Source organism: Eleutherodactylus coqui, chromosome 2 (genome assembly GCF_035609145.1).
Source record: "Eleutherodactylus coqui strain aEleCoq1 chromosome 2, aEleCoq1.hap1, whole genome shotgun sequence".
Taxonomy (NCBI): domain Eukaryota; kingdom Metazoa; phylum Chordata; class Amphibia; order Anura; family Eleutherodactylidae; genus Eleutherodactylus; species Eleutherodactylus coqui.
In genome coordinates this window covers 291,183,934-291,209,680 of record NC_089838.1, presented here as the reverse complement: position 1 = coordinate 291,209,680, position 25,747 = coordinate 291,183,934, and the positions used below count along the sequence as shown (strand labels likewise).

General features: G+C 46.6%; 1 protein-coding gene across 1 annotated transcript in view; it reads left to right on the top strand.

Annotated features, from left to right (window-relative positions):
* The window catches only part of LOC136610193 (adhesion G protein-coupled receptor E1-like), a 151,833-nt gene that overhangs the window by 39,302 nt on the left and 86,784 nt on the right, over positions 1 to 25,747 (top strand). The window contains exons 7-10 of the mRNA XM_066589435.1: positions 486 to 533; positions 2,830 to 2,877; positions 13,566 to 13,745; positions 17,408 to 17,500. Coding sequence (XP_066445532.1) covers positions 486 to 533; positions 2,830 to 2,877; positions 13,566 to 13,745; positions 17,408 to 17,500 — 369 coding nt within the window. The remainder of the gene's footprint in view (positions 1 to 485; positions 534 to 2,829; positions 2,878 to 13,565; positions 13,746 to 17,407; positions 17,501 to 25,747) is intronic.

Below are 25,747 nucleotides of genomic sequence, written 5' to 3'. Positions count from 1 at the left end.
AATCCGTTCAGCCGCAAGGATTCCCCTTCCCTACTTCCTGAACGGAACAGGAAAGCGGAGTCTCCAATCCTGTGAATGGGTGATTTTAGTGCTAATTAAGCTTTGGCACTTGCGTGCACAAAATTCATCCATTCACACGTTTTTTGCGTGCAGTTTTTGATGCACTAAATTTATGTAATATTGCCCTCGTGTAATAGTGCCCTGGGGCCTTGTGTGGCACAGAGCGTTAAGGCAGCACAAGGTTGCAGGTTCAATCCCCGCTTGGTTCAGGTAGCCGGCTCAAGGTTCACTCAGCCTTCCATCCTTCTGAGGTCGGTAAAATGAGTACCCAGCTTACTGTGGTGTAATACACAAATTACCTAAAAAAATACCTAAAAAAAAAATTGCCCCCCCCTCTCTGTAGGTTGTTCATATAAGCGTTGTTCATTAGTACTTTGCGCCTTTTTAGCTCCTCCATCTAGCATTTGGTCTTTCTTTTTATCTAGTGGAAGGTTATGGATCTGCCTCCCTATCTGCGTCCTACGGCTATTTTGGTAAGTGAATATGGCTATACTTTTCTGTGAGTTTGGAAATTTTTCCCTTCCCCTTGTGAAGATGAAAATGAGGACCCTTGACAACAGCTTGTGAGCTTCTGTGCTTTGGCCAAAATATTAACCAATACATCGATATTTACCATGTATATCACTTATTTGGCATATTGACCTTACATGCTGGGGAGCTTGGGGTGTCGACACCAAAGTGGTTCGCCTTTGAGATACAGAGCAGCCCGCTGATTTAACAATGGCGTAACTAATAGGCTGAATTCATACGGATGTATGCGTTTTTATGTTTGTGTGCCCATTCAGATGGCCCAAGCCCGGAGCATATACGCCGAACCCGCAATGTTGTTTGGAAGGGGAAGACACTTTAGCTCTGCTGAACTATCACCCTTTCCCATACCCTCCCCCTCTTCTGTCTCTCGGCAAGAGGAGGAGGCTGGACGGTGTAGGAGCTAGTGTGCTAATCTCCTGCCCACCTTTTTGCTCATTGTTGCAGCCAGCAATGGTAGGGGGTGGGGCAGAGCGGTGATTAGCTCCGTCCCTCCCATTGCAAACAGCTAGAAAGGGGCGGAGAGGAGCAGGGAAGAGGGTTGGAGTTTAGCAGTCACACTGCTAAACTCCCTCCCACCTCCCTTCTCCGGCAGCTGTTATAGGCTCCCAGAGGACTTGAAAGCGCCCGGCCGAAATGCAGTATCTTGGCTAGCCGGGCGCTTTTATGCTGTGGAAATAGGCCCATGTGCACTGATGCTTTGTAAACCACGTGAAAACCTGAGCGATATACGCTCCTGTTAATCCAGCCATAGGCTGTAAGCCCGTATGGTGTGTAATGGCCCAGAGTTGAGATTCCACAGCATTTTAATAGCTACCTCATGTGGTGTGTGTACATGTGTAAACGTATTGTCAATTGTGTTAACTTATGTGTATTGACCTAGACAGTTCAACATCTGGTGTCTAGCCTGACTAACATGTGCATGACTGAGCACAATTCATCCTAACCAACTCTGTGTGTTGTCAGTCATCTCTGTCTAGCCCTGTGATTGGATGGAGAGCTTTCCCTTTAGCTCAGGATTGGTTAATGGGGCAATACAAAAAGTCAGTACTTGGGTGTGGTTAGGGGGAATGAGTAAGTCAGTCAGAGACTAAAAATGTAGTCTAAGGAAGTCGAGGCTGAGCTCAAGGCACTTCTGAGCTCAAGTCAAGTCCAGCTTAACCTAGGCTAGATCAAGTCTAGTGAAGTCTGGGAGAATTCAAGTCATGGAGCCAGCCGCAGGAGAATCTTTTCCCACCCTACCAAAAGGAATCTAAGTAAGGGGAGGCCCTGCATAGCTGGAAGTAAATCAGGCCTTGTAACCATGAGTTTATCATATCGCTGCTTAGTCAAAAGCCAGTGTGTCCATGGGAGAGCCTGCACTATTCCCTCCATTTTTCCACAAATAACCTCCCAGCGCAACAACCTTATCCTCCAGGAGAGAGTACAGGAATCAATGTCTATAATTTCATGTTTATGTGAAGATTGTTCTTCTACTGGCTAAACTGTCAAGTGTGGATAATGTACCCAAACCATGATATTCAGTAAACTGTGTATTTTTACTGTAACCTAATTGGACTGGTCTCGTTATTTCACCACGACATTAAACTCATAGGCACTGGCGTCACACCGAATCTGCATCATTGCTCTAGCTACCGATAACAACCCTTGTGTAATCCGGCTGCTGCACGAGCCACCATTTTACGCCAAGTAGCCACCACCATGGCCAAGCCCAAGGTAACAATCCCACTCGAACTACCCTGGCCAACTCCTGCTCGCTGCAGGTGCACCACACATATCAATATGCCCAACTCCTTTTGTATTGTTTATCCATGTGCAATTTTTGTGCTAGGCAGACGCCCCTCCCCGTCTGTAGATGTGTGTTTGGCCTCTTTTCAATGTTTTGCACTTTTACGATGCTCCTCCATGTTGCACTTTAGCTGTCTGGATGTTTGTTTTTATCAATATCTTATCATCTGCAGCATGCTATTCGGCTTTTGATACTAGGGGAGCTCGGGGTGTCAGTGCCAATGTGGATTGCTCTTTGGTATGTTTCAGCGCGCTTTATCCCTATCTGTAGATTTTGGATATGCATTGAGTGATACACGTTTGGCCTGGCACCCTTATTAGGCTTTATCTATATGCAGGTGCAGCATTGGGTAGCCACTCCCCTCTCTGTAGATTGGTCATGTGAGCGTTGTTCCTTAGTACTTTGCAACTTTTTTAGTTTCTCCATCTAGCATTTGGTCTTTCTTTATCTAGTGGAAGATTATGTATCTGCCTCCATAACTTCATTCTACGACTATATTGGTAAGTGAATATGGCCATACTTTTCTGTAAAATTTTCCCTTCTCCTGTGATTTTTCTAGAAATTAAAATCTATATATATATATAAAGACGAAAGTCCTCACTGACTCACTGACTCGCCACTAATTCTCCAACTTCCCGATGTCGTAGAAACATGAAATTTGGCACAAGCATAGATTATGTCCAAAATAGGAAAAGTAATTGGGTCCCAACTCGATTATTCAATTCTAAAAGCAAAAGAATTAGTGACCAAATTTTACGTACGGAATCTAATTCTCTCACTTCCCGATGCAACAAAGAATTACACAAATTTTTACCGCACAAATGTGAAATTTGCCATGACCATTCTTTGCATACTATATATTTGAAAATTTAAAGGGTTGCAACTAGAGATGAGTGAACGTACTCGTCCGAGCTTGATGTTCGCTCGAGTATTAGGGTACTCGAGATGCTCGTTACTCGAGATGAGCACCACGCGGTACTCGAGTCAATTCCATTTCCTTCCCTGCATGTTTTGTGCCATTTTCTGGTCAATAGACATGCAGGGAAGGCATTACAACTTCCTCCTGTGACGTTACAGCCCTATCCCACCCCCTGCAGTGAGTGGCTGGCGAGATCTAGTGACCGCCGAGTAGTTAAAGCAATCCCGCCCGCGGCTTGCCTCAGACACATGCTGGCAGAGATTAGGGAGAGTGCTGTTCCTGCTGTTCCTGCTATAGGGAGAGTGTTAGGCTACTGTCAGCGTCTTCAAGAACCCCAATGGTCCTTCTTAGGGCCACATCTTACCATGTGCATTACTGTTGTGGCTGCTGGGAGCAGTTTTGCACAAATTTTTTTTTTCATCTTGGGCTCTGCAGACTATTGTGTTCTCAGTCTGCAGCCAATTATGCAGAGTATAGGGGCTGTACTGGTAAGGCAGGGACAGTGCTAATGTAGAATCCTGTCAACAAGTCCCCAAAAAAAGCTCCTGCTTAGGGCTACTTGTGACCGTGCGCATTACCGTTGTCGCTGCTGGGAGTTGTAGTGGCTCACTATTAGCCAGCTTGGCCTTTCTGCAGCCTAGCGTATAATTTTTTTGGCCTACAAAGTGTATTAAATATCCGCTGTGATCCTGCAAGTGCAGGCCAATAATTGCCTAATTTTTTACACCCCTCTGTGCGTCCTGTCAACTTCACGCACAGCGTACAGCCACAGCCGCTGATAGAGGGAAAGACATATACACGCTATCTAGGCTGCTGGTTTAAAAAAAAAAAATTGGAAAAAAAATCCTCCTTAGGGCTACCTGTGAGCGTATGCAGTTTACTGCGTGGCTGCTGGGAGTTGTGGTGGCTCACTATTAGCCAGCTAGGCCTTTCTGCAGCCTAGCGTAAAAAAATTTCGGCCTACGGCGTGCATAACATAAACGCTGTCAGCCTCCAAGTGCAGGCAAATAATTGCCTTTTTTTACACCGCTTTTTGCGTCCCGTCAACCTCACGCACAGCATACGGCCACAGCCACTGATAGAGGGAAAGACATAAACACGCTATCTAGGCTGCTGTTTTTTTCAAAAACATCTGAAAAAAAAATACCTCCTTAGGGCTACCTGTGAGCGTGTGCAGTTTACTGCCTGGCTGCTGGGAGTTGTAGTGGTTCACTATTAGCCAGCTAGGCCTTTCTGCAGCCTACTGTATAATTTTTTTTGGCCTACAGTTTGCGTTACATAACTGCTGTCAGCCTCCAAGTGAAGGCAAATAATTGCCTAATTTTTTACACAGCTCTGTGCGTCCCGTCAACTTCACGCACAGCGTACGGCCACAGCCGCTGATAGAGGGAAAGACATATACATGCTATCTAGGCTGCTGTTTTTTTCCCAAAAAATCCTCCTTAGGGCTACCTGTGAGCGTGTGCAGTTTACTGCGTGGCTGCTGGAAGATATCCAGTCGTTATTCAGACGCCTCTGCATTATGCCAGTCGCTGCATTGGCTGCCCATCCACTGCAGAACTAAATTTAAACTCCTCTGCCTCACTCACAAAGCTCTGCATGGCGCTGCGCCACCATACATCACCTCCCTCCTGTCAGTACACCACCCAGCCCGCTCACTCCGATCGGCTAACACCCTCAGACTAAACACCCCTGTAATACGAACCTCTCATGCTCGCCTACAGGACTTCACCAGAGCAGCACCCATCCTCTGGAACGCTCTACCCCAAGGCATCCGGACAATTCCCGATGCACGAAATTTCAGACGTGCCTTAAAAACGCACCTCTTCAGGGAAGCATACCAAATCTCCTGACCTAGTCCCCCGCCCCTCCCTATGGTGCTCCACCCTGTTTGCCTTCTGATAAATGATCTGTACATAAAATTTCCTATTGCCTATGTTCCCCAACCCCTGCACCTCCTGTACCACCCTCAACCCATTTGTGTCTAACCCAATGTACCTTATATTGTAATTGTTGTATTGTTTTGCATTTATCCATGCCTGAAAGCGCTGCGGAATAAGTTGGCGCTATACAAATAAAGATTATTATTATTTATTATTATGTAGTGGCTCACTATTAGCCAGCTAGGCCTTTCTGCAGGCAAGCGTATAATTTTTTCGGCCTACAGTGTGCATTACATTACCGCTGTCAGCCTCCAAGTGCAGGCCAATATTTGTCTAATTTTTTACACCACTCTGTGTCTGCTGTATTCGAAATACACCATGCTGAGGGGTAGGAGTAGGCCTAAAGGACGTGGCCGTGGATGCGGGCGAGGACGCGGAGGTCCAAGTGAGGGTGTGGGCACAGGCGAAGTTCCTGATCCAGGGGAATTGCAGCCGGCTGCTGCGGGATTCGGAGAGAGGCAAGTTTCTGGGGTCCCCAGCTTCACATCACAATTTATGGGTCCACGTGGTAGACCTTTATCACAAAATGAGCAGTGTGAGCAGGTCCTGTCGTGGATAGCAGAAAATGCATCCAGCAGTGTATCGACCACCCAGTCTTCTACGCCGTCCACTGCTGCAACTCTGAATCCTCTGGCTGCTGCTCCTCCTTCCTCCCAGCTTCCTCACTCCATGAAAGTGACACATTCTGATGAGCAGGCAGACTCCCAGGAACTGTTCTCGGGCCGCTGCCTTGATTGGGAAAAAATGGTTCTTCTCCCACCTGAGGAGTTTGTCGTGACCGATGCCCAACCTTTGGAAAGCTCCCGGGGTCCGGGTGATGAGGCTGGGGACTTACGGCAACTGTCTCAAGAGCTTTCAGTGGGTGAGGAGGTTGATGATGATGAGAAACAGTTGTCTATCTGTGAGGTAGTACTAAGGACAGTAAGTCCGAGGGAGAAGCGCACAGAGGATTCGGAGGAAGAACCGCCGGACGATGAGGTGACTGACCCCACCTGGTTCGCTAAGCCAACTGAGGAGAGGTCTTCAGAGGGGGAGGCAAGTGCAGCAGCAGGACAGGTTGGAAGAGGCAGTGCGGTGGCCTGGGGTAGAGGCCGGGCCAGAGCGAAGACTCCCCCAACTGTTTCCCAAAGCACCCCCTCGCGCCAAACCACCCTGCAGAGGCCTAAGTCTTCAAAGATGTGGATGTTTTTTGGTGAGAGCGGGGACGACCGACGAACAGTGTTGTGCAACCTGCGCTGCGCCAAGATCAGCCTGGGAGCCACTACTACCAGCCTCACCACCACCAGCATGCGAAGGCATATGATGGCCAAGCACCCCACAAGGTGGGACGAAGGCCGTTCACTGCCTCCAGGTCGCACCACTGCCTCTCCCCCTGTGCCCCAACCTGCCACTCAGATCCAACCCCCCTCTCGGGACACAGGCACGAGCGCTTCCCGGCCTGCACCCACACCCTCACCTCCGCTGTCCTCAGCCCCATCCAGCAATGTCTCTCAGTGCAGCGTCCAGCTGTCGCTAGCGCAAGCGCAAATACGCCGCCACGCACACGCACGCTCAAGCTTTAAACGTGCACATTGCCAAATTGATCAGCCTGGAGATGCTGCCGTACAGGCTTGTGGAAACGGAGGCTCTCAAAAACATGATGGCGGCGGCCCCGCGCTACTCGGTTCCCAGTCGCCACTATTTTTCCCGATCTGCCGTCCCAGCCCTACACCAGCACGTCTCCCGCAACATCAATCGTGCCCTCACCAACGCGGTTACTGGGAAGGTCCACTTAACCACGGACACGTGGACAAGTATTGGCGGGCAGGGCCACTATATCTCCCTGACGGCACATTGGGTGAATTTGGTGGAGGCTGGGACCGAGTCAGAGCCTGGGACCGCACATGTCCTACCCACACCCAGAATTGCGGGTCCTTCCTCGGTTCTGGTATCTGCGGCAGTCTATGCCACCTCCTCTAAACCCTCCCCCTCCTCCTCCTCCTACGCAACCTCTACCTCTCAATTAAGAAATGTGAGCAGCGCGTCACGGCAGCACAGCGGTGGGCAAGCGTTAGCAGGCCGTGCTGAAAATACTCAGCCTAGGTGACAAGAGGCACACGGCCCCCAAGCTGTTGCAGGGTCTGACAGAGCAGACCGACCTCTGGCTTTCGCCACTGAGCCTGCAACCGGGCATGGTCGTGTGTGACAACGGCCGTAACCTGGTGGTGGCTCTGCAGCTCGGCAGCCTCACACACGTGCCATGCCTGGCCCACGTATTCAATCTGGTGGTTCAGCGGTTTCTGAAAAACTACCCGCACTTGTCAGATCTGCTCGGCAAGGTGCGCCGCGTCTGCGCACATTTCCGCAAGTCCACCACGGACGCTGCCACCCTGCGGACCCTGCAACATCGGATTAATCTGCCAGAACACCGGCTGCTGTGCGACGTGCCCACACGGTGGAGTTCTACGCTCCACATGTTGGCCAGGCTGTATGAGCAGCGTAGAGCAATAGTGAAATACCAACTCCAACATGGGCGGCGTAGTGGGAGTCAGCCTCCCCAATTCTTTACCAAAGAGTGGGCCTGGATGGCAGACATCTGCCAGGTCCTTGGAAACTTTGAGGAGTCTACCCAGATGGTGAGCGGCGATGCTGCAATCATTAGCGTCACCATTCCTCTGCTATGCCTGCTGAGAAGTTCGCTGCAAAGCATAAAGGCTGACGCTTTGCGGTCGGAACAGGAGATGGGGGAAGAGAGTATGTCGCTTGATAGTCAGAGCACCCTCATGTCTATATCTCAGTGCGTTTTGGAGGAGGAGGATGAGGAGGAGGAAGGGGAGGAGCAGGAGGAGGAGGGGGAAGAGACAGCGGGGCCCACTGCAGAGAGTACCCATGCTTCTTGCCTCCCATCTGTTCAGCGTGTATGGCCTGTGGACAAGGAGGAGGATCCGGAAAGTGATCTTCCTAGTGAGGACAGCGATGTGTTGCGTACTGGTACCCTGGCACACATGGCTGACTTCATGTTAGGCTGCCTTTCTCGTGACCCTCGCATTAGACGCATTCTGGCCACTACGGATTACTGGGTGTGCACCCTTCTCGACCCCCGGTATAAGGATAACCTTTCCACTCTCATTCCCGAAGAGGAAAGGGGTTCGAGAGTTATGCAATACCACAGGGCCCTGGTGGACAAACTGATGGTAAACTTTCCATCTGACAGCGCTAGCGGCAGAAGGCGCAGTTCCGAGGGTCAAGTAGCAGGGGAGGCGCGGAGATCAGGCAGCATGTTCAGCGCAGGCAGGGAAACACTCTCCAAGGCCTTTGCCAGCTTTATGGCTCCCCAGCAAGACTGCGTCACCACTCCCCAGTCAAGGCTGAGCCGGAGGGAGCACTGTAAAAAGATGGTGAGGGAGTACGCAGCCGATCATACCACCGTCCTCCGTGATGCCTCTGCTCCATACAACCATTGGGTGTCAAAGCTGGACACGTGGCACAAACTTGCACTGTATGCCCTGGACGTACTGGCTTGCCCTGCCGCTAGCGTGTTGTCAGAGAGGGTGTTTAGTGCAGCTGGGGGAATCATCACGGACAAGCGTACCCGCCTGTCAACTGACAGTGCCGACATGCTTACACTCATAAAGATGAACAAAGCCTGGATTTCCCCAGACTTCTCTTCTCCACCAGCGGAAAGCAGCGGTATGTAAAGATTCTTTTCGCTGCAACCACAGATAAAAGCACTCTCCTCTATATCACCGGTTAAACGGGGCATTTAGCTTTGTCAATCTGTCTCTGACATTAGTCCTCCTCCTGCTACTCCTCCTCCAGAAACAACATGTCATCGCGCTGAACGGCCAATTTTTCTGTCGCCCAAAAGGGTCATCTACATCTACCAATTTACTTTACAATTTTTCTAAGTTTCAAAAGTATTGAGACTGTAACATGAACCATTTTTTTTCAACAGGGCTGCCTCCAGGCTCTGTTACAAATTAAGCAACAGTGAGCTGTATCTTTAAAAAAATGTTTATGGGTTTCACCTGCCCTCTCGGTTGATAAATTTTTCAGAGGTACACTTGTACTCTTGGTACACTAATTTTTGGGGCCCACGCCTACACTCTTATCCAACTAATTTTTCCGGCCTTCGCCTACGCTCATGGTATCCCAATGTTTCAGAGGTTGGCCTATACTTTTACTACAGAAATGTTACTGGGGTCTGCCTGCCTGGCTATACTTCTGCTACAAGACAGTTACAGGGGTCTGCCTATACTGCTGCCACTTACATGTTACAGGGGTCTGCCTATACTGCTGCCACTTGAATGTTACAGGGCTCTGCCTATACTTCTGCCACGTAAATCTTACAGGGGTCTTCCTATACTGCTGCCACAAGGATGTTACTGGGGTCTGTCTATACTGCTACCCGGTTAACTTTACTGGGATTTGCCTATACTTCTGCCACGTAAATGTTACAGGAGTCTGCCAATAGTGCCACCACGTAAATGTTACAGGGGTCTGCCTATACTGCTGCCACGTAAATTTTGCTGGGCTCTGCCTATACTTCTAGTACAGAAATGGTGCTGGGGTCTGCCTATACTTCTAGTACAGAAATGGTGCTGGGGTCTGCCTATACTGCTGCTACAGAACTGATACTGGGGTCTGCATATACTTCTGCCACATAAATGTTAAAGTGGTCTGCCTATACTTCTGCTACAAAAATGGTACTGTGGTCTGCCTATGCTTCTGCTACATAAATGTTTCAGGGGTCTGCTTATACGTATGCAACAGAATGTTACTGGGGTCTGCCTATACTTCTGCCACATAAATGTTACTGGGGTCTGCCTATACTGCTGCAACTTAAATGTTACAGGAGTCTGCCTATACTTCTGCTACAAGAATGTTACTGGGGTCTGCCTATACTTCTGCCACATAAATGTTACAGGGGGTCTGCATATACTGCTGCTACACAAATGTTACAGGGGTCTGCCAATACTGCTGCTACATAAATGTTACAGGAGTCTGCCTATACTTCTGCTAATGAAATGTTACTGGGGTCTGTCTATACTGTTACTACAGAAATGTTAATGGGGTCTCCCTAGACTTCTACAACATAAATGTTACTGTGGTCAGCTTATACCTTTGCTACAGGAATATTACAGGGGTCTGTGTATACTATGGGTGCACTAAGTCTTCCCATCGCGGTGTTCTACCTATCTGGCCCGCCCAAAAAACCCAGACTGACTAGGGCTTGGATTGTGGGCTGAGGCCAACATGTATTTCCTCTCACGTAACCTCAGCTATCCGGGGCACTGCAATAGAATTTCTTTATGTACCGTCTGTGTGTTCCTGCTAGCCACCCATGCTGTGGGTGCACACAGACTTGCCATAGCAGAGTTGTACCTGCCTGGCAGTTTTAAAAAAAAACAAGAATGTCTAGGATATGGCGTGTGGGCCGCAGCCAACATGTATTTCCTGTCACGTAACCTCAGCTATCCGGGGCACTGCAATAGGATTTCTTTATGTACCGTCTGTGTGTTCCTGCTAGCCACCCATGCTGCGGGTGCACACAGACTTCCCATAGAGGTGTTTTACCTGTCTGTCCCCGAAACACTGACAGACTTGGGTAGGGTGCAGAGTGCAGATGGTTTACCCCTTGCGTTGTCGATGAGGTATCCGACACCCAAACAGAATGAGTAGTGTGTGGACATATGGAGTCCCCATTGCTATGTCACTCACAGCACCTTGGGCCACACAAGGTGTTTGCTGTGACAGAGGCTGACCCAGGGCCCACTCACATACTTCCCACACCGAGTATTGCTACATTGTGGAGATGTGTAGAAGTGCTGGGCTGACAGCTGAGTCCCCTTTATGCCCACGTTTGCAGCTCCTGACGGAGGTGGCACAGGGTTGGAATGAAGATCGAATGTCAATTTCTTATCGATTCTCTACAGCATTGTGGGCTATCGCCCCCCCCCCCCCTTTTAAAGAGGGTCGCTACCTGGCCCTGCCAACCCTCCGCAGTGTGTGCCTCTGGTTCCTCCTCATGGCAGACGCACTTATAAATAGACATGAGGGTGGTGTGGCTATGAGGCCAGCGTGTGGCATGAGGGCAGCTGAAGGCTGCGCAGGGACACTTTTGTGTGCGCTGTGGACGCAGGGTCGTGCGGTTGACCCCCTGTTGCGGCCTAAGTAGTAAAAGGTGACCCCCTCTTGCGGCCTAAGTAGTAAAAGGTGACCCCCTGTTGCGGCCTCAGTAGTAAAAGGTGACCCCCATCCCTATTGCAGCCTCAATAGTAAAAGGTGCCCCCCCCCCCCCATTGTGACCCCAGTAGTAAAACGTGATCCCCGTATTGTGGCCCCAGTAGTAAAACATGACCCCCATTATGGCCCCAGTAATAATAGGTGACCCCCTATTGCAACCTCATTAGTAAAAGGTGACCCCCACTATTGTGGCCCCAGTAGTAAAAAGTGACCCCCTATTGTGGCCCAAGTAGTAAAAGGTGACCCCCTATTGTGGCCCCAGTAGTAAAAGGTAACCCCCTATTAAAGCCCCAGTAGTAATAGGTGACCCCCTATTGCGGCCCCAGTAGTGATAGGTGACCCCCTATTGCGGACCCAGTAGTAATAGGTGACCCCCTATTGCAGCTCCAGTAGTAATAGGGTCCCCCATTGCCACCCTCTGCCATTGGTCCCCACTCTACTCACCTCTGCAACAGCATCCGGGCAGGCTGTAGGGAGGAACAGGATCTGAGGTTGCATAGCGACACAAATTACATGACCGCAGCTCATATGATCCGCCTTGATATGCCACTGCAGGTGCTGTTTCTCACTAAAACCTGTCCGAACATTGCTACAGCGGTGAGTAGTGCTAGGAAACCTAGACTGTTTGCAGAGCACAGTTTGGGAAACACTGTATTAGACAAAACCAGTCTAAAAGAAACACTATCCTGCCTTGCTAATAATGCACAAATGTCAGGGTCATGACTAACACTTGCTGCAAATGGTACACGCTACCATGCAGCTGTACACTGCTATGTACTGAAGATTCAGCAAGTGATTGGATCTCTGCATAAACTGCCAGCGTGTGTGATGAATGCTGCAGATAAACTGAGCCTGACATAAGTATAGCAGGTTGGACTACAGGAGGCTCTGTGCTAAAAGCCCAGCTCTCCCAACATGTTCACCAGAACTACTGGTGGGTAAGTGACCAAGGGGTCACTAACTTCTGCACTTAGAATTGAATAATCAAGTTGCAAACCATTTACGTTTCCTATATAGGACCTAAAGAATGCTCCTGTTAAATTTCACACTTGTACGACACGGGGAAGTTACATAACATAGGGGTGCACTTACTTTTGAACTTAGCATTGAATAATCGATCCGTGACCATTTACTTTTCCTATGTAGAACCTAAAGAGTGGTCGTGCCAAATTTCAAATTTGTACGATGCTGGGAAGTTAGAGAATTAGATTAGGTAAATTACATAGGGGTGCACTTACTTTTGCACTTACAATTGAATCATCGAGTTGTGAACCCTTTACTTTTCCTATTCAGGACTTAAAGAATGCTCCTGCCAAACTTCACGTTTGTACGACACCGGGAAGTTACATAACATAGGGGTCACTTACTTTTGTACTTGGCATTGAATAATCAAGTTGTGACACATTTACTTTTCCTATTTAGGATGCACCTATAAAATGGTCGTGCTAAATTGCAAGTTTGTACAACATCGGGAAGTTACATGACATAGGAGGTCACTTACTTTTGCACTTAGCATTGAATAATCGAGTTGTGACCCCTTTATGTTTCCTATTTTGCACCGATAGAATGGTCATGCTAAATTTCAAGTTTTTACAACACCGGGAAGTTAGAGAATTAGTGGCGAGTCAGTGAGTGCATCAGTCAGTCAGTGAGGGCTTTCACCTTGATATATATAGATGAGATTATTCACATGGTCAAGTTTTCACAAGGACTGATAAGCTGTAAGAAACAAATCCCTGCATGTCCTATTCTATTCCATATCACAGATGAAAATAGAGCATGCAATGTGCCCTGTTCATACAGATTAGACAGCACATAGATACAGTAAGCATCCATGTGCTGACTGATGACCCAAGATTCTCAGGTGCCACTCGCACTTACCTGTGTGTAAAAGTGGAAGGGGGGTGGTGGAGCAAACTGGATCTTTTTCCCCAGGTGCAGGAAAACATAGCTACACCTCTGGTGGATGAATACAATGTAGGAGAGGCATACTATAAAATCACTGTATGTAGAGATCATATTCTAGAGGCGGCCATTAGTGTATATACAATGTACTTCCTGAGATGTTACAGATAACTCTTTGTTGAATGCTCTTTACTAGGATATCTTCGCCTGCCTTTAGAAGCCATTGATTTTCCTCAGTGCAATCAATCTCTGGTTGAATGTCCAGCTAATTCCTCCTGCAAGAAAACAAGCCATGGCTACTACTGTGCATGTGACCACAACTTCCTTAACGTCAAGGACAAGATGACCATCACTTACCCAAATGGAGAATGTCTTGGTAATGTGCGCTATCTTACCCCGTGCCTACTTTTATTACATATGCATTGAATTAGGATGTTTTTAAGGTCCAATTATTGTGTAGTAGGTTGGAACCAATTTTTGTCTCAATAAACTATTGTTGGGCCCCAATGCAAAATCTGTCACAGGGCCCCACCTATCATGTGCCATCTATAGTACTGGCGTCTTTCAGCACCCTTACATAGTACGGCCCAAGTACGAATACTACCTCAGCAACTTAATACTTGCAACCGTCGAAGACTCCACTAAAAAGATTAAGCACTACCATGACCTGGGTTAGTCAGAGTCACTGACCGCTGTAACCAAATATCCCCACCTTAATTCCATAAAAATCCAGACTCAGAGTTTTGGATAAACTGGCCACAGCAACAATTTATTAAAACATACTAATAAATCAAAATTATAATTTTTCCTCTTGAAAAATATGAGGGGAGCTTCTTGAAGCCACAAAATCTGAAAATCTGGTGCTTAAAAATAACATGTTAAAACCAAACCTCGTCCCCAACCACACAGACTGGTTCAGGGGAACCACTAGCCACCTTAGTTGGCTAATATTGACATATAATATATCGGCCTGGAGGGATTTCCCCCACAGGCCATGTTCCCAGCACCAGACACCAACCAAAACAGCATAAAGGAGGGAGCACTAAAGCTGAGGCCATACCCCCCCGAAACCCCACCTCCCACCTCCCCAGCCAATATAAACTGACTACAAGCCCCCCACCCACCCGCCATAGCCAGCAAGGTGTGCCCCTCAAGCCTGCGCAGACCCCACAATAACCAATGCACTCTCAATGCCTTCCTTCAATTCAGGGCCCACATATCGATACCCACATCATTTTAAATGTACCCCATCTGACAACCAAAAATTACTCATCCCGGACTCAAACTCCACGTGTTGCACACTCACTCCCCCATTCTTCACCACAAAGCCGAAATGTATCTGTTCAGCTTAATCCTAGCATTGCTGAGCTTCTACACCAACCTGGCGTCTTCACGGCACAATCTCGAACCAAACCACAACCATACCAGGAAAGAGTGCACCCAACCCGCAAAATGTCATACTGAATATCCCTCCTCATTTTCCAAGCTTGGCGACTGCCAAGCCCCCCCCCCCCCCCCACACACACACACACACATGCAGCACCCACTCTAACCCTTGCCGCATAACCATTCACTTCCGGAAGCACCGGAAACCCCAACCAACGAATAACGGCAATCACTTTTGGAAATCCCAACTGTCTACTATTATGCCGTATTCTCGCTCTTTCTGCTGCCCAATAAACAAAGGAATGGCCCAAGATCCATACCAAAGTCGGGGACTTGTGTCCTGTGTAAGGAGGAAAAAAAATGAATTACAAATTACACCATCGACCTCCACTATCCTTATTAATAACCAACTGACCACAACATTCCACAGCCCCCTCCTTACCCCGTAGACTTTCTCCTCTGATGCACACCCATTGACCGAACATATGAATTGTAATGGCTAAATTCCCCTCTCCCAATCCTTTTAGCCTCCATTTCCGCCCCGATGCGGAATGAATGGAATGACAACCCTGCCCCTGCAGACCCAAGTCTGACAACACCTTACCCAAAACCTCCTTGAACTGAAATTTTGACAGAAACGATCCATCCAAATGCCATAACAAAGGCCCAACCTTACAGTTAACAAAAGCTCGGTGTTCCACCAAACACTTCACTGGGCACCCTAAATAAACTCACCCTCTTACCATTTCCAATCTGATCTGCAACCAAATCTCCCCCCTCCTCTGTGGGGTACACATTCGATAGCAATAAACCTACCTCCTTCGTTCTACTGGGGGCCACCAATTCACTTAATCGAAATGCCCCGAAAAAGGCTAGAGAAAAGGCGCACTAAAACAAACACACCTCAAGCTTATTGATGCAAATGCGATCAAGCATCCCCCTCCATTCGCCCCAGTAACTGAAATGTCACTTCCCTGCATGTGTGCTAACTCACCCTTTCCTTCTGGAACCCCTTCAGGGCTTGACACATCAGAAAATGTTTCATGATATCAGGCAACTCCCTCACTTTAAAACCAAATGCTAACTCTGCTACTAAACGACTGACCTTTGAAACTGACCATCCCGTGGCCAACGCTTTACCTAAACACCACAGCAGTGCTCACACCTTATCGTCCTCCGATTGTACATCACCAACATCCAATGTTCCTACTCGCGTCACGCCGACTCATATCCCGTCCAAGTCCCCGATGCCAGCGATGCTTGAATCAGGTGCTCTGGTGCACGTTGACTATATTCCAGAGTTGAAACAAGCACTGACAACTCTAATCATTGGCGTCCGGTACCAGCGACCGAAACCAACCCCACTGCAAACGAGTAAAGAATTTGCTGTAGAATTTTCCACACCCAGAACGTGCACCGCTACAAGCTACGCATTACCCACAACAAACAAGATAAAACCAGAAAACGTAACAAATTGACCACAGGGGGTGAATGCGCCGTGACCAAATTAATCGCCTGCACCACTCCCAAGTTATGACAGTGGAATCTCACTTTTTTATTCTGAAACAATTCAGCCCACACCACCACCACCACAGTGGGGAACAGCTCCAACAGAACCAAATTCTTCACCAACTCAGATTCCACCCATCAACCAGCCACAGCAATGCACACCAATGTCCTCTAAAGAAGGCCCCAAAACCAGCCCCACCAGCCACATCTGTGAATAAGTCACAATCAAAATTGTTAACTGATTCCACCATGAACAAAGATTTCCCATTATATTTTTCGAGAAAAGTCAACCAAACATCCAAATCGGCTTTTGAATCCGTCGATAATGGCACAAAATGGTGCGGAGACTTAACTCCCGCTGTTGCGCTTTCTAGCCTCCGACAAAAAACCCTCCCCATCGGCATTATCCTGCATGCAAAATTCAATTTTCCCAGCAACAACTGCAGGTTCTTAAGCGCCCAATGGCCTGAACGGACTTCATCTGCCTTGCCGTCCCCTGCCCTTAGGCATAGAGCTAGGGCGACAAAGCAGAGGGTCCCCATATTGACTCCTGAGGCAACGCCGGGCACATGGAATCCCCTCTTCTGAGATCAGTCGCATGGGGGGCCTGCTTCTTCGCACTAGTTGCTCATGTGCTGCTTCTCCCGCCGCCGCCAGAGCATTCCTAAGCACCCCTGCCCCACAATCCTGCAGCCAGCCTGCGCCGTGTACGCTAGCAACTATGCTAGCCTAAGAATCCCAGAAACATGTGCCACTATCTTTTCTTCGTTCTACCTAAAATGACACTCCCTTCTCGTTAGCCCTACCTCTCTTATACCCTCTGACGCCCCCTCCCTTCTCAAAACACCATATCCCCTCCTGCCATACACAAACAGCACCCCCCCCCCATATTCACCCCTAGTGCTCTGTTGTTCCTTAACTACCCCAGTCATGTGGGGCCTCCACTAGTGGCCCATGCGGACCCCCACTCCGGACCCTATTTTTATAATCTCTAGAAATGTTGCCTAAAAGTTTTCAGGATGAAAAGGCCTCACAAGAGCATAAAACAGTACCAGGTACAAAATAAGTTCCCATATCACATCCCAAGGCACACTCTGTCAATTTTTCCATGACTCTCACTGATCCTTATGTTTTATTCTCCAGAGCGCTGTAGTGCAAAAGGGAACCGCTCCCCATGTGCCTGTAGACGTGGATCTGTCCTTAGGTTAAATGAAAATGGACTCTATGTATGTGCAAGTAAGTATCCAGCCAGAAGGTGACAATGAGTTTGGGTTTAGAAATATTGGCCGCACCAGTCTAAGAAACCCCTGGAGCAAGTGAAACAACAAATCACATTCTTTCGACTCCAATACGATCGATTTGCAAACACGACCCAATATGGTATTTCCAATATAATTTTTGTAGCTTATAAACCCTTGATGAGCACACTTGCATCTGTTTAGTTCAGCTGAGCTTTGGAGCCCCATGAACTCTTAGAGCTCACTAGTTTTACCACATTTACATAATGATTCACTTACTTAAAGAAGTTGATCAGCCACTTCAATAAAAATACAAATATCTACAATTATGACACTACTTAGCATTGTTTCCTCCTGCCACTACCACACCACTCTCGAAATAGGAATTTTTCCTATATAGTGATGGGACACAGGGGTATTTCCAAAGCTTATGCAGTATTAAACTCCTCTTCCACCTCGTATATATTTACCTTCACTTCTAATTGGGGAAAAAGACAAATAGAAATCATTTTCTGCAGACCAATGGGCACAGGCATATTTAATAAGCTCCAAATGTTCCCGCTGTGCTAAGCACTTAGAAAGAAATCGAAAATTATTATAACTATGTTACTTGTTTTGCCCCTTCCCTTCCACATTCCGAAACCAAAGAGTTCAAGCAGCAAATTTAATAAAATGTACTAATACAGACAGAATAGGATTTAGTATGACAGCTTTACATCATTGAATTACAATTTCACTAGGCAACATTATTTTGTTCCTGTTAGGTTATTGTAAAATATAATGAAAAATAACTTTCATTTCGAAAAAAGTTTGGTTTTGGGGTCAGGACATCGATAATTAAAAATATAAGACTTTCGAATGTTTCAAGAACATACAATCATGAGCCAAAGTCATTATACAATGCAGAGTATGCCCATACAGTTCAAAATTAATGTAAATGTCTGGTTCTCTTTGATTGAGGATTGTGTACTTGGTCACCTTCACGTACCAGCCCCCAGATGTCGTCGCCCATCATATTCTCATTGTGTTGTCCTTGTTAGCGATGCTCAAATTGCTGCATGTCTTGGTGGAACCTTTCTCTTTGTTCCTCAGAGTATGCTCCCATGTTCTGCTTGAATTAATGTAGATGAGAATTCAGGATATGAACCTTGAGCAACATCCTGCAGCCCATAGCGTGGTATTTCTTCACCATCGTTTCTACCAACGTCACATAGTTGTTTGCTTTGTGATTTCCCAGGAATCCCTTAACCACTGCAACAAAATTGTTCCAAGCTGCTTTCTGTAATTCTGTGAGCAGGTCAGGAAATGTTGGACATTCTATGATCCTCTTGATTTGTGGTCCCACAAAGATGCCAGCTTTTCCCTTGGCCTCAGTCAGCTTCAGGAAGATGTTTAGTAGATGTTTCATCACTGTAGATTCTTTATCTAGAGCTGTGACAAACTGTTTCATAAGCTCGAGTTTTATGTGAAGAGGTGACATCAGAATCCTCTTAGGAGCTTAAGAGTGAAGTAAATACGTTCAGGCCAGTCTGGTCGATGGTAGTGTTCAGTTTTGGCTCTGCTATCCCAAAGACAAAGATAGCAAGGAAACCTTGTGAAACCACCTTGAAGACCCATTAGGAATGCAACCATCTTGAAGTCTCCAATTACCTCCCAACCATACTGATCGTACTTCAGAACTTGCAACAGGAATTTGACACTACTGTACTCCTCCTTGAGATGTGCAGAGTGAGCCACTGGAAGGGATTAATGAAAAGAACTAGACATTTTAATTAATCTTGAACTGTATGGACATACTCTGCATTGTATAATGACTTTGGCTCATGATTGTATGTTCTTGAAACATTGGAAATTCAAAATCATATATTTTTAATCGATGTCCTGACCACGAAAACAAACTTTTTATCGAAATGAAAGTTAATTTCCATTATAAGCTAGGCTTTGACTTTTTCTGACTTGGAGTCCTAGTTCATTACCTTTTACAAAAAAATAATATGGTCAACAATAAAATCTAATGATATTATTGTTATGTGGAAAACTATAACCACTTTGCGATCACAGGTCTTAAAATCAATAAAACATACGTCGAAGAAAACACTAACATGTTCGGTTTTCAAAACATAAATACTTCACCGGAGCCAAGCACATAACATAAATTCAGCCCCAGAACCAAGTTCAGTACATAAATAAACCCCCTGAACCAAGCATATAACAAATACAATACCAGAACCAAGAACTATCGTCCTTCTGTGTATGGTCCATTTCAGACAAACATATTATGAGCACATTTTTGGAACTGTAAGAATCTATTATGCTTTGAATCTGCATCAGCAGTTCCACTGTCTAGCGGGGACACTTGTCTTTATTACGGGCACAAAATTGTGCCCTTCATAAGCTAGTCTGATGGTGATTAGTATGCAGTTACCTTTAGTGATCACAGGTTATTGAAGTCTTTCGCTTTCCCTGTTCTTCTGTTTCTGGCCTGAAAACTCCAACTAGCCCTCTTCTAGCCACAACTCATCTTGCAATCTTATTGCTACCTCCAAAGCCTCTCTCAGTCCTCCCTCAATAGTCATAGTGATGCCCTTGTGACCTAATTTAATAATAGTGTCCCCTCTGTGGCACCACTGGACAATAGTGTCCGCTTTGTGCCCTGTTTGGCAGTAGTGTCACCTCTAGGACTCCACTAGGCAATAGTACCCCCTCTTTTCCCTCACACGGCATAGTGCCTTCTTTCTCCTGAAAATGCAGAGACAATGTGAATTGTAGACCACTTCCAAGACTTTGATCCTGAATCCGACTACTGGGTCTATTTGGGTCTACTGGGGTAAGTGCATTGTAACCAGTGGAAGCACTGTGTATACTGTAAGTGGTTTCAGAACAGTGTGTACTTGTGCTGAGAGATTAAACATTGTCATCCTTGTCAGCAATGTCATCCCTCCCTGTAAATATAACCAAGAACCAGAGACTTAACTAGTGCCAAGTCCACAATGCGCCATGTTTACTGAGTATTGTAAGTTATCCCTGTAATCTTTAGTGATGAAGCCTGTTTGCACCTTGATGACCAACTACTTTCAGGTTTTTTTTTATCGTCTCATTCCAGGAGCCATAACTTTTTTTTCATTATAGCCATATGAGCCTTGTTTTTTGTGGAACAATTTGTATTTTGTAATGTCATCATTTTGGGGTACATATAATGTATTGTATAACTTTTATTAATTTATTTTAGGGGGATTGGGAAAAAAAATAATGCCATTTGTTTTTTGGATTTCATTTTTACGGCATTTAGTGTGCAAAATAAATAATGTGATAACATTCTCTGGGTCAGCGCGATTCCGGTGACACAAGGTTTATACAGTTTTTATGTTTTGCTATTTTTGTACACACAAAAAACTTTTTTTTCTTAAAAAAATGCTTTTGTGTTGCATTCCCAGAGCCAAAATATTTTTATTTTTTACGGTAGGAGGGTCTGGAGAGATGTTAGGGAGTTTGGCAGAGAAAGAGAGGAGGTTATGGTCCGAGCACGGAAGAGGGGAGGTATTTAAGTGGGAAGCAGAGCAGAGCTGGAGGAAGACCAGATCCAGAGTATTGCCATCCTTGTGAGTGAGAGGGGCTGTGAGTTGTGAGAGACCAAGGGAGGAGGTGAGCAATAAAAGCTGAGAGGCAGATGGGGAGATGGGGTCATTCGTAGGGATGATAAAAGTACCTAGGATGAGGGTTAGAATTTCACAGGATAGGAAGTGGGGGAGCCAGGCATCAAAGTGGTCCAGAAACAGGTAAGGAGCTCCTGGGGGTGGTAAATAACTGCCACTCACATGGACAGTGGACGGAAAAGCCGTAGTGTATGTACCTCAAACGACGGGAGAGTGAGGGTACCAGGGGGATGACCTGGTAGGTACATTTAGAGGAAAGAAGAGCACCTACTCCTCCATCATGCCTGACATCTGATCTCGGGGTATGGGAGAACTGCAGACCATTGTAAGACAGTGCAGCAGGGGAGGCCATGCCAGATTGCTGTATCAACCTTTCTGTGAGAGCTAGCAGATTTAGAGATTTAGCAGTAAAAAAGTCGTGGATGGTGGGGAGTTTCTTACATGGTGACTGGCAGCTCCAGAGCACACATTAAGAGGAGTCAGGGGAGGGTATGCATGGGCTAGCAGTTGGGCTTGAGGGTTTTCTTAGTGAATCAGCTAGGGGGTAATAGTTAGGAGCAGTGGAGGGAGCAGGATTGGGAGAAATATCCCCAGTTGCTAGTAGCAGCAAGATAGCGAGGGTTAGCAGATGGTTAGGAGATTTATGAGGGCAACTGTTATGTTTCTCAGTGGCATTAGGGGTTTGAGGCTAAGTAAGAAAGTAAAGAGTGCATGCAAGCTGTGCATAGGTGAGGACAGGAGAGAGGGGCTAATGTGAATAGAATGCCCCAGAGGTGGGCATTGGAAAGAGGTTCTGAGACTGACAGCAAAGATGAGGACAGAGGTGACAGCATTAGTGATGGTTTTGAAGTGCAAGGCATTTTGGCAGAGTTTGTGAGCAACTTGTCTCCTGCCCTGTCGAACTGCCATAGTCAAACTGCATAACACACTTGATACAGCTCACACTTCATATAGCGTACATTCGCGAGGCAGCCACTCACATGGCTAACATGCTTACAATTTTAAAATGAAAGTTAAGGTACAACAAGGAAACAGATGGGATTGGCTAATCAAGTTCCAATTGACTGGGCAGCTGAGTTTAGCATTGCAAACCTACTGACTAAAAGGAGGGGGGGGGGGTATTTATTGCTCTCCTTAGATAATGCAAGCATCTCAGCAAGGATGGGTGAAAGATGCTATTTAGGGGAGGTGGATGGCAGAAATGACTAAAAGTAAAGTTTCATTTAGCCAGTAAAACGTACCAATGCAGACAGGACAAATGCAAAATACACAAGTCACAGCGCAATCAGCACAGATGGTTTAAGCAGAGGGGAATAGCAGAGCGGGTTTAACTTGGAGTGGGGTGATGCAGATAGATGTATTAGATTGTGTCTAATGAAATAACTCTTATTTGTATTTTATGTGTTATTGTTTACTGTCTTGTGTGTCTAAGGGAGGATTTTCCTATGAAGTGAGTAGTCGTGGCATATTTGGAATATTTAGATAGTCAGACCATGGTTGCCAAATCTTGAGGAAACTCTTAATGCAATTATTTCTCATAGCACACAATTTTTCACGGATCATCATTTTGGGGATTCTGGCTATAAGGGGCTCTGGATTATTATCCCCCATACAAATAAACTGGAAGAGTTTATGTTATTGGTTGTTATACCCTGTCGGCATGTCTGCCAGCAGGCAAAACTAGGGGTTGAGGGGGATTTGTCTTGCCTAAAACTCTCAAAACCAGGCTGGTTACCTTTCTCCATAACGATCTCGCCAATGGGCATGTCCACCAGGTATGTAAAACAGGGCCCATTGCCCTGCCCGCATCCTCTAAAGCAATTAGGAGATGTAGTAGGGGAGAACTTTTGTATAGATGTGGGGATGTAGTGAACCCTATGTAATATCTTGTAGGAAGTCTTGGCCAAGATCACCTGGTAGATGCCCTTGGCAACAAATACACAGCAGTGGTGCCATCTTGCCATTGATAGTGATATCTTCAGGTCCGTCTCCCAGTGTCTCGTGAACAGGAGTTTGTCGTCATGTGAGGGTTGATTCAGATTATTACAGAGAAGGGAAATCGTCCCCGACTGAAGGGGTGACCAGACACACAGTTTCTCAAACTGTGTATTGTATATTTGAGAATGGGATTGGGGAAGTATAGATTGCAAGAAGCTGTATATCTGGCATGTCTCTAGCCACAGGTGGCCTGGGACTGAGTATTTTTCTGTGATTTGCTGTATAGTCATAAGTCTTTATGTATGTAACCCGACTATTAGGGGATATATCTTATGTGGGAGGCGATTGAAACCTCCAGGGATATGCATCAGGTGATACCATTGGATGTACTTTCTTGTGAGAATCCGATACCTGAAACAGAATTCTGGAAAAAGGAGAGACGGAGAAATGTGCTGGGAACTTTGCTGATTTATTGTATATTAAACGAGGGGGGCGGTAATTCATAGTATTGAGAGACATCCCATTATAAGAATTATATTAACCAGCATATATGTCATGACAAGAGATTATGCAGCATGGAGATTATGGGTATTATTAATTCAAGCCCCTTTTACTAGATGCCGTGAGTCTAACTGCAAATAGTGGAATTATGATAAAGATCCGTTTTCATAGCTTGGTTACTTCTGATCAGGTCTATCCTGCACATACATTACAGCCACCATCATACCACGCAGGCGCTGTGTATCCTTAGTGGATGAATGGCATGCTGTTGATGATGCTTGTTACAAAATGCGACTGCTATCATTGCACATGCGCTAACAATCAGTGTGGATTGCACATGCGCTAACGCCGTTGCACCATCACGTCGTATTGACGGGATGATATTATGCGCTACGTTCCACTGAACTGTCTGGAATTACATGGAACAACACTGGAGATGTGTCACGGCAGGTATGGATGCCGGAACCACACTCCTGCAAAGGCGAGGAGGCAAATATGGAGGGGAGTGGAAATTCAATTCTGAATATTATCATCTCTCTTCATCAAGGGGAACTTCAATACATCGATCAGGGTATCCAACTGAAGCTGGCGAACCATGAGCTATGTAGATAGGTGAGTGACAGGAAGCAGATCGATTCTCCCTCCATGCAAGTAACATTAGCCTTCTCGCCTCCATGATTACCTAGTACTGAGGGGAGTTAAGACACTATAGTAGGAGGAGCCCTTTCAAGCACTTTCTTGATAGAGAACGATTGGATAATGACGTAACACACCTCCTATGGGTGGATCTGTTGGCTATCTATATAAAGGCTGAGATTCTAGTGGCTCATTTACACCAACAGCCCTCCATCAGGGCGGATGGTTTATAGGCTCAACATTTTGTTTCCTTGTATTTATTATTTTGTTTTTTGCTGGGAATGAATGAATACTGCTAGCAAAAGCTAAGCAGGATCATCCTTTCCCTCCAGATAGAGATTGAGAGGGAGATAAGGAATAGAGATGAGCGAACGTACTCGTCCGAGCTTGATACTCGTTCGAGTATTAGCGTGTTCGAGATGCTCGTTATTCGAAACGAGCACCACGCGATGTTCGAGTTACTTTCACTTTCATCTCTGAGACGTTAGCGCGCTTTTCTGGCCAATAGAAAGACAGGGAAGGCATTACAACTTCCCCCTGCGACGTTCAAGCCCTATACCACCCCCCTGCAGTGAGTGGCTGACGAGATCAGGTGTCACCCGAGTATATAAATCGGCCCCACCCGTGGCTCGCCACAGATGCATTCTGACAGAGATCAGGGAAAGAGCTGCTATAGGGAGAGTGTTAGGAGTGATTTTAGGCTTCAAGAACCCCAACGGTCCTTCTTAGGGCCACATCTGACCGTGTGCAGTAGTGTTGAGGCTGCTTTTTGCAGTGTTGCACATTTTTTTTAATTTTTTTTTTTGTATATCGGCCGTGCAGAGCATTGCGTCCAGAGCATTGCGTCCTGCAGTAATTTTACATAGTCCAGGGCCAGTAGTGGTGAGGCAGGGACAGTGAAAGACATATACAGTCTATATAGGCAGTGGGCTTTTCCAAAAAAATTTGGGAAAAAAAATCTATTTGGGCTGCCTGTGACCGTCCTCAGTGTACTGCGTCTCTGCTGGGGGTAGTTGTCCTAATTCATATGCAGCCAGCTAAGTGTTACAGCAGGCTTGCGCAAAATTCTTTCCTGGCTCTGCGTTGCCTCTTACATCACCGCTGTCATCCTGTCCAGAGTGAAACAGTCTGCAGTAATTTTACATAGTCCAGGGCCAGTAGTGGTGCTGAGGCAGGGACAGTGAAAGACATATACAGTCTATATAGGCAGTGGGCTTTTCCAAAAAAAATTTGGGAAAGAAAATCTATTTGGGCTGCCTGTGACCGTCCTCAGTGTACTGCGTCTCTGCTGGGGGTAGTTGTCCTAATTCATACGCAGCCAGCTAAGTGTTACAGCAGGCTTGCGCAAAATTCTTTCCTGGCTCTGCTGTGCGTTCCGTAAGCGAAGTCAGCCTCCAACCACAGGCCAATAAGCGGCACATTTAATTACAGCGTTCTGTTTCTGCACTACTGGTAATACACCATGCTGAGGGGTAGGGGTAGGCCTAGAGGACGTGGACATGGACGCGGGCGAGGAC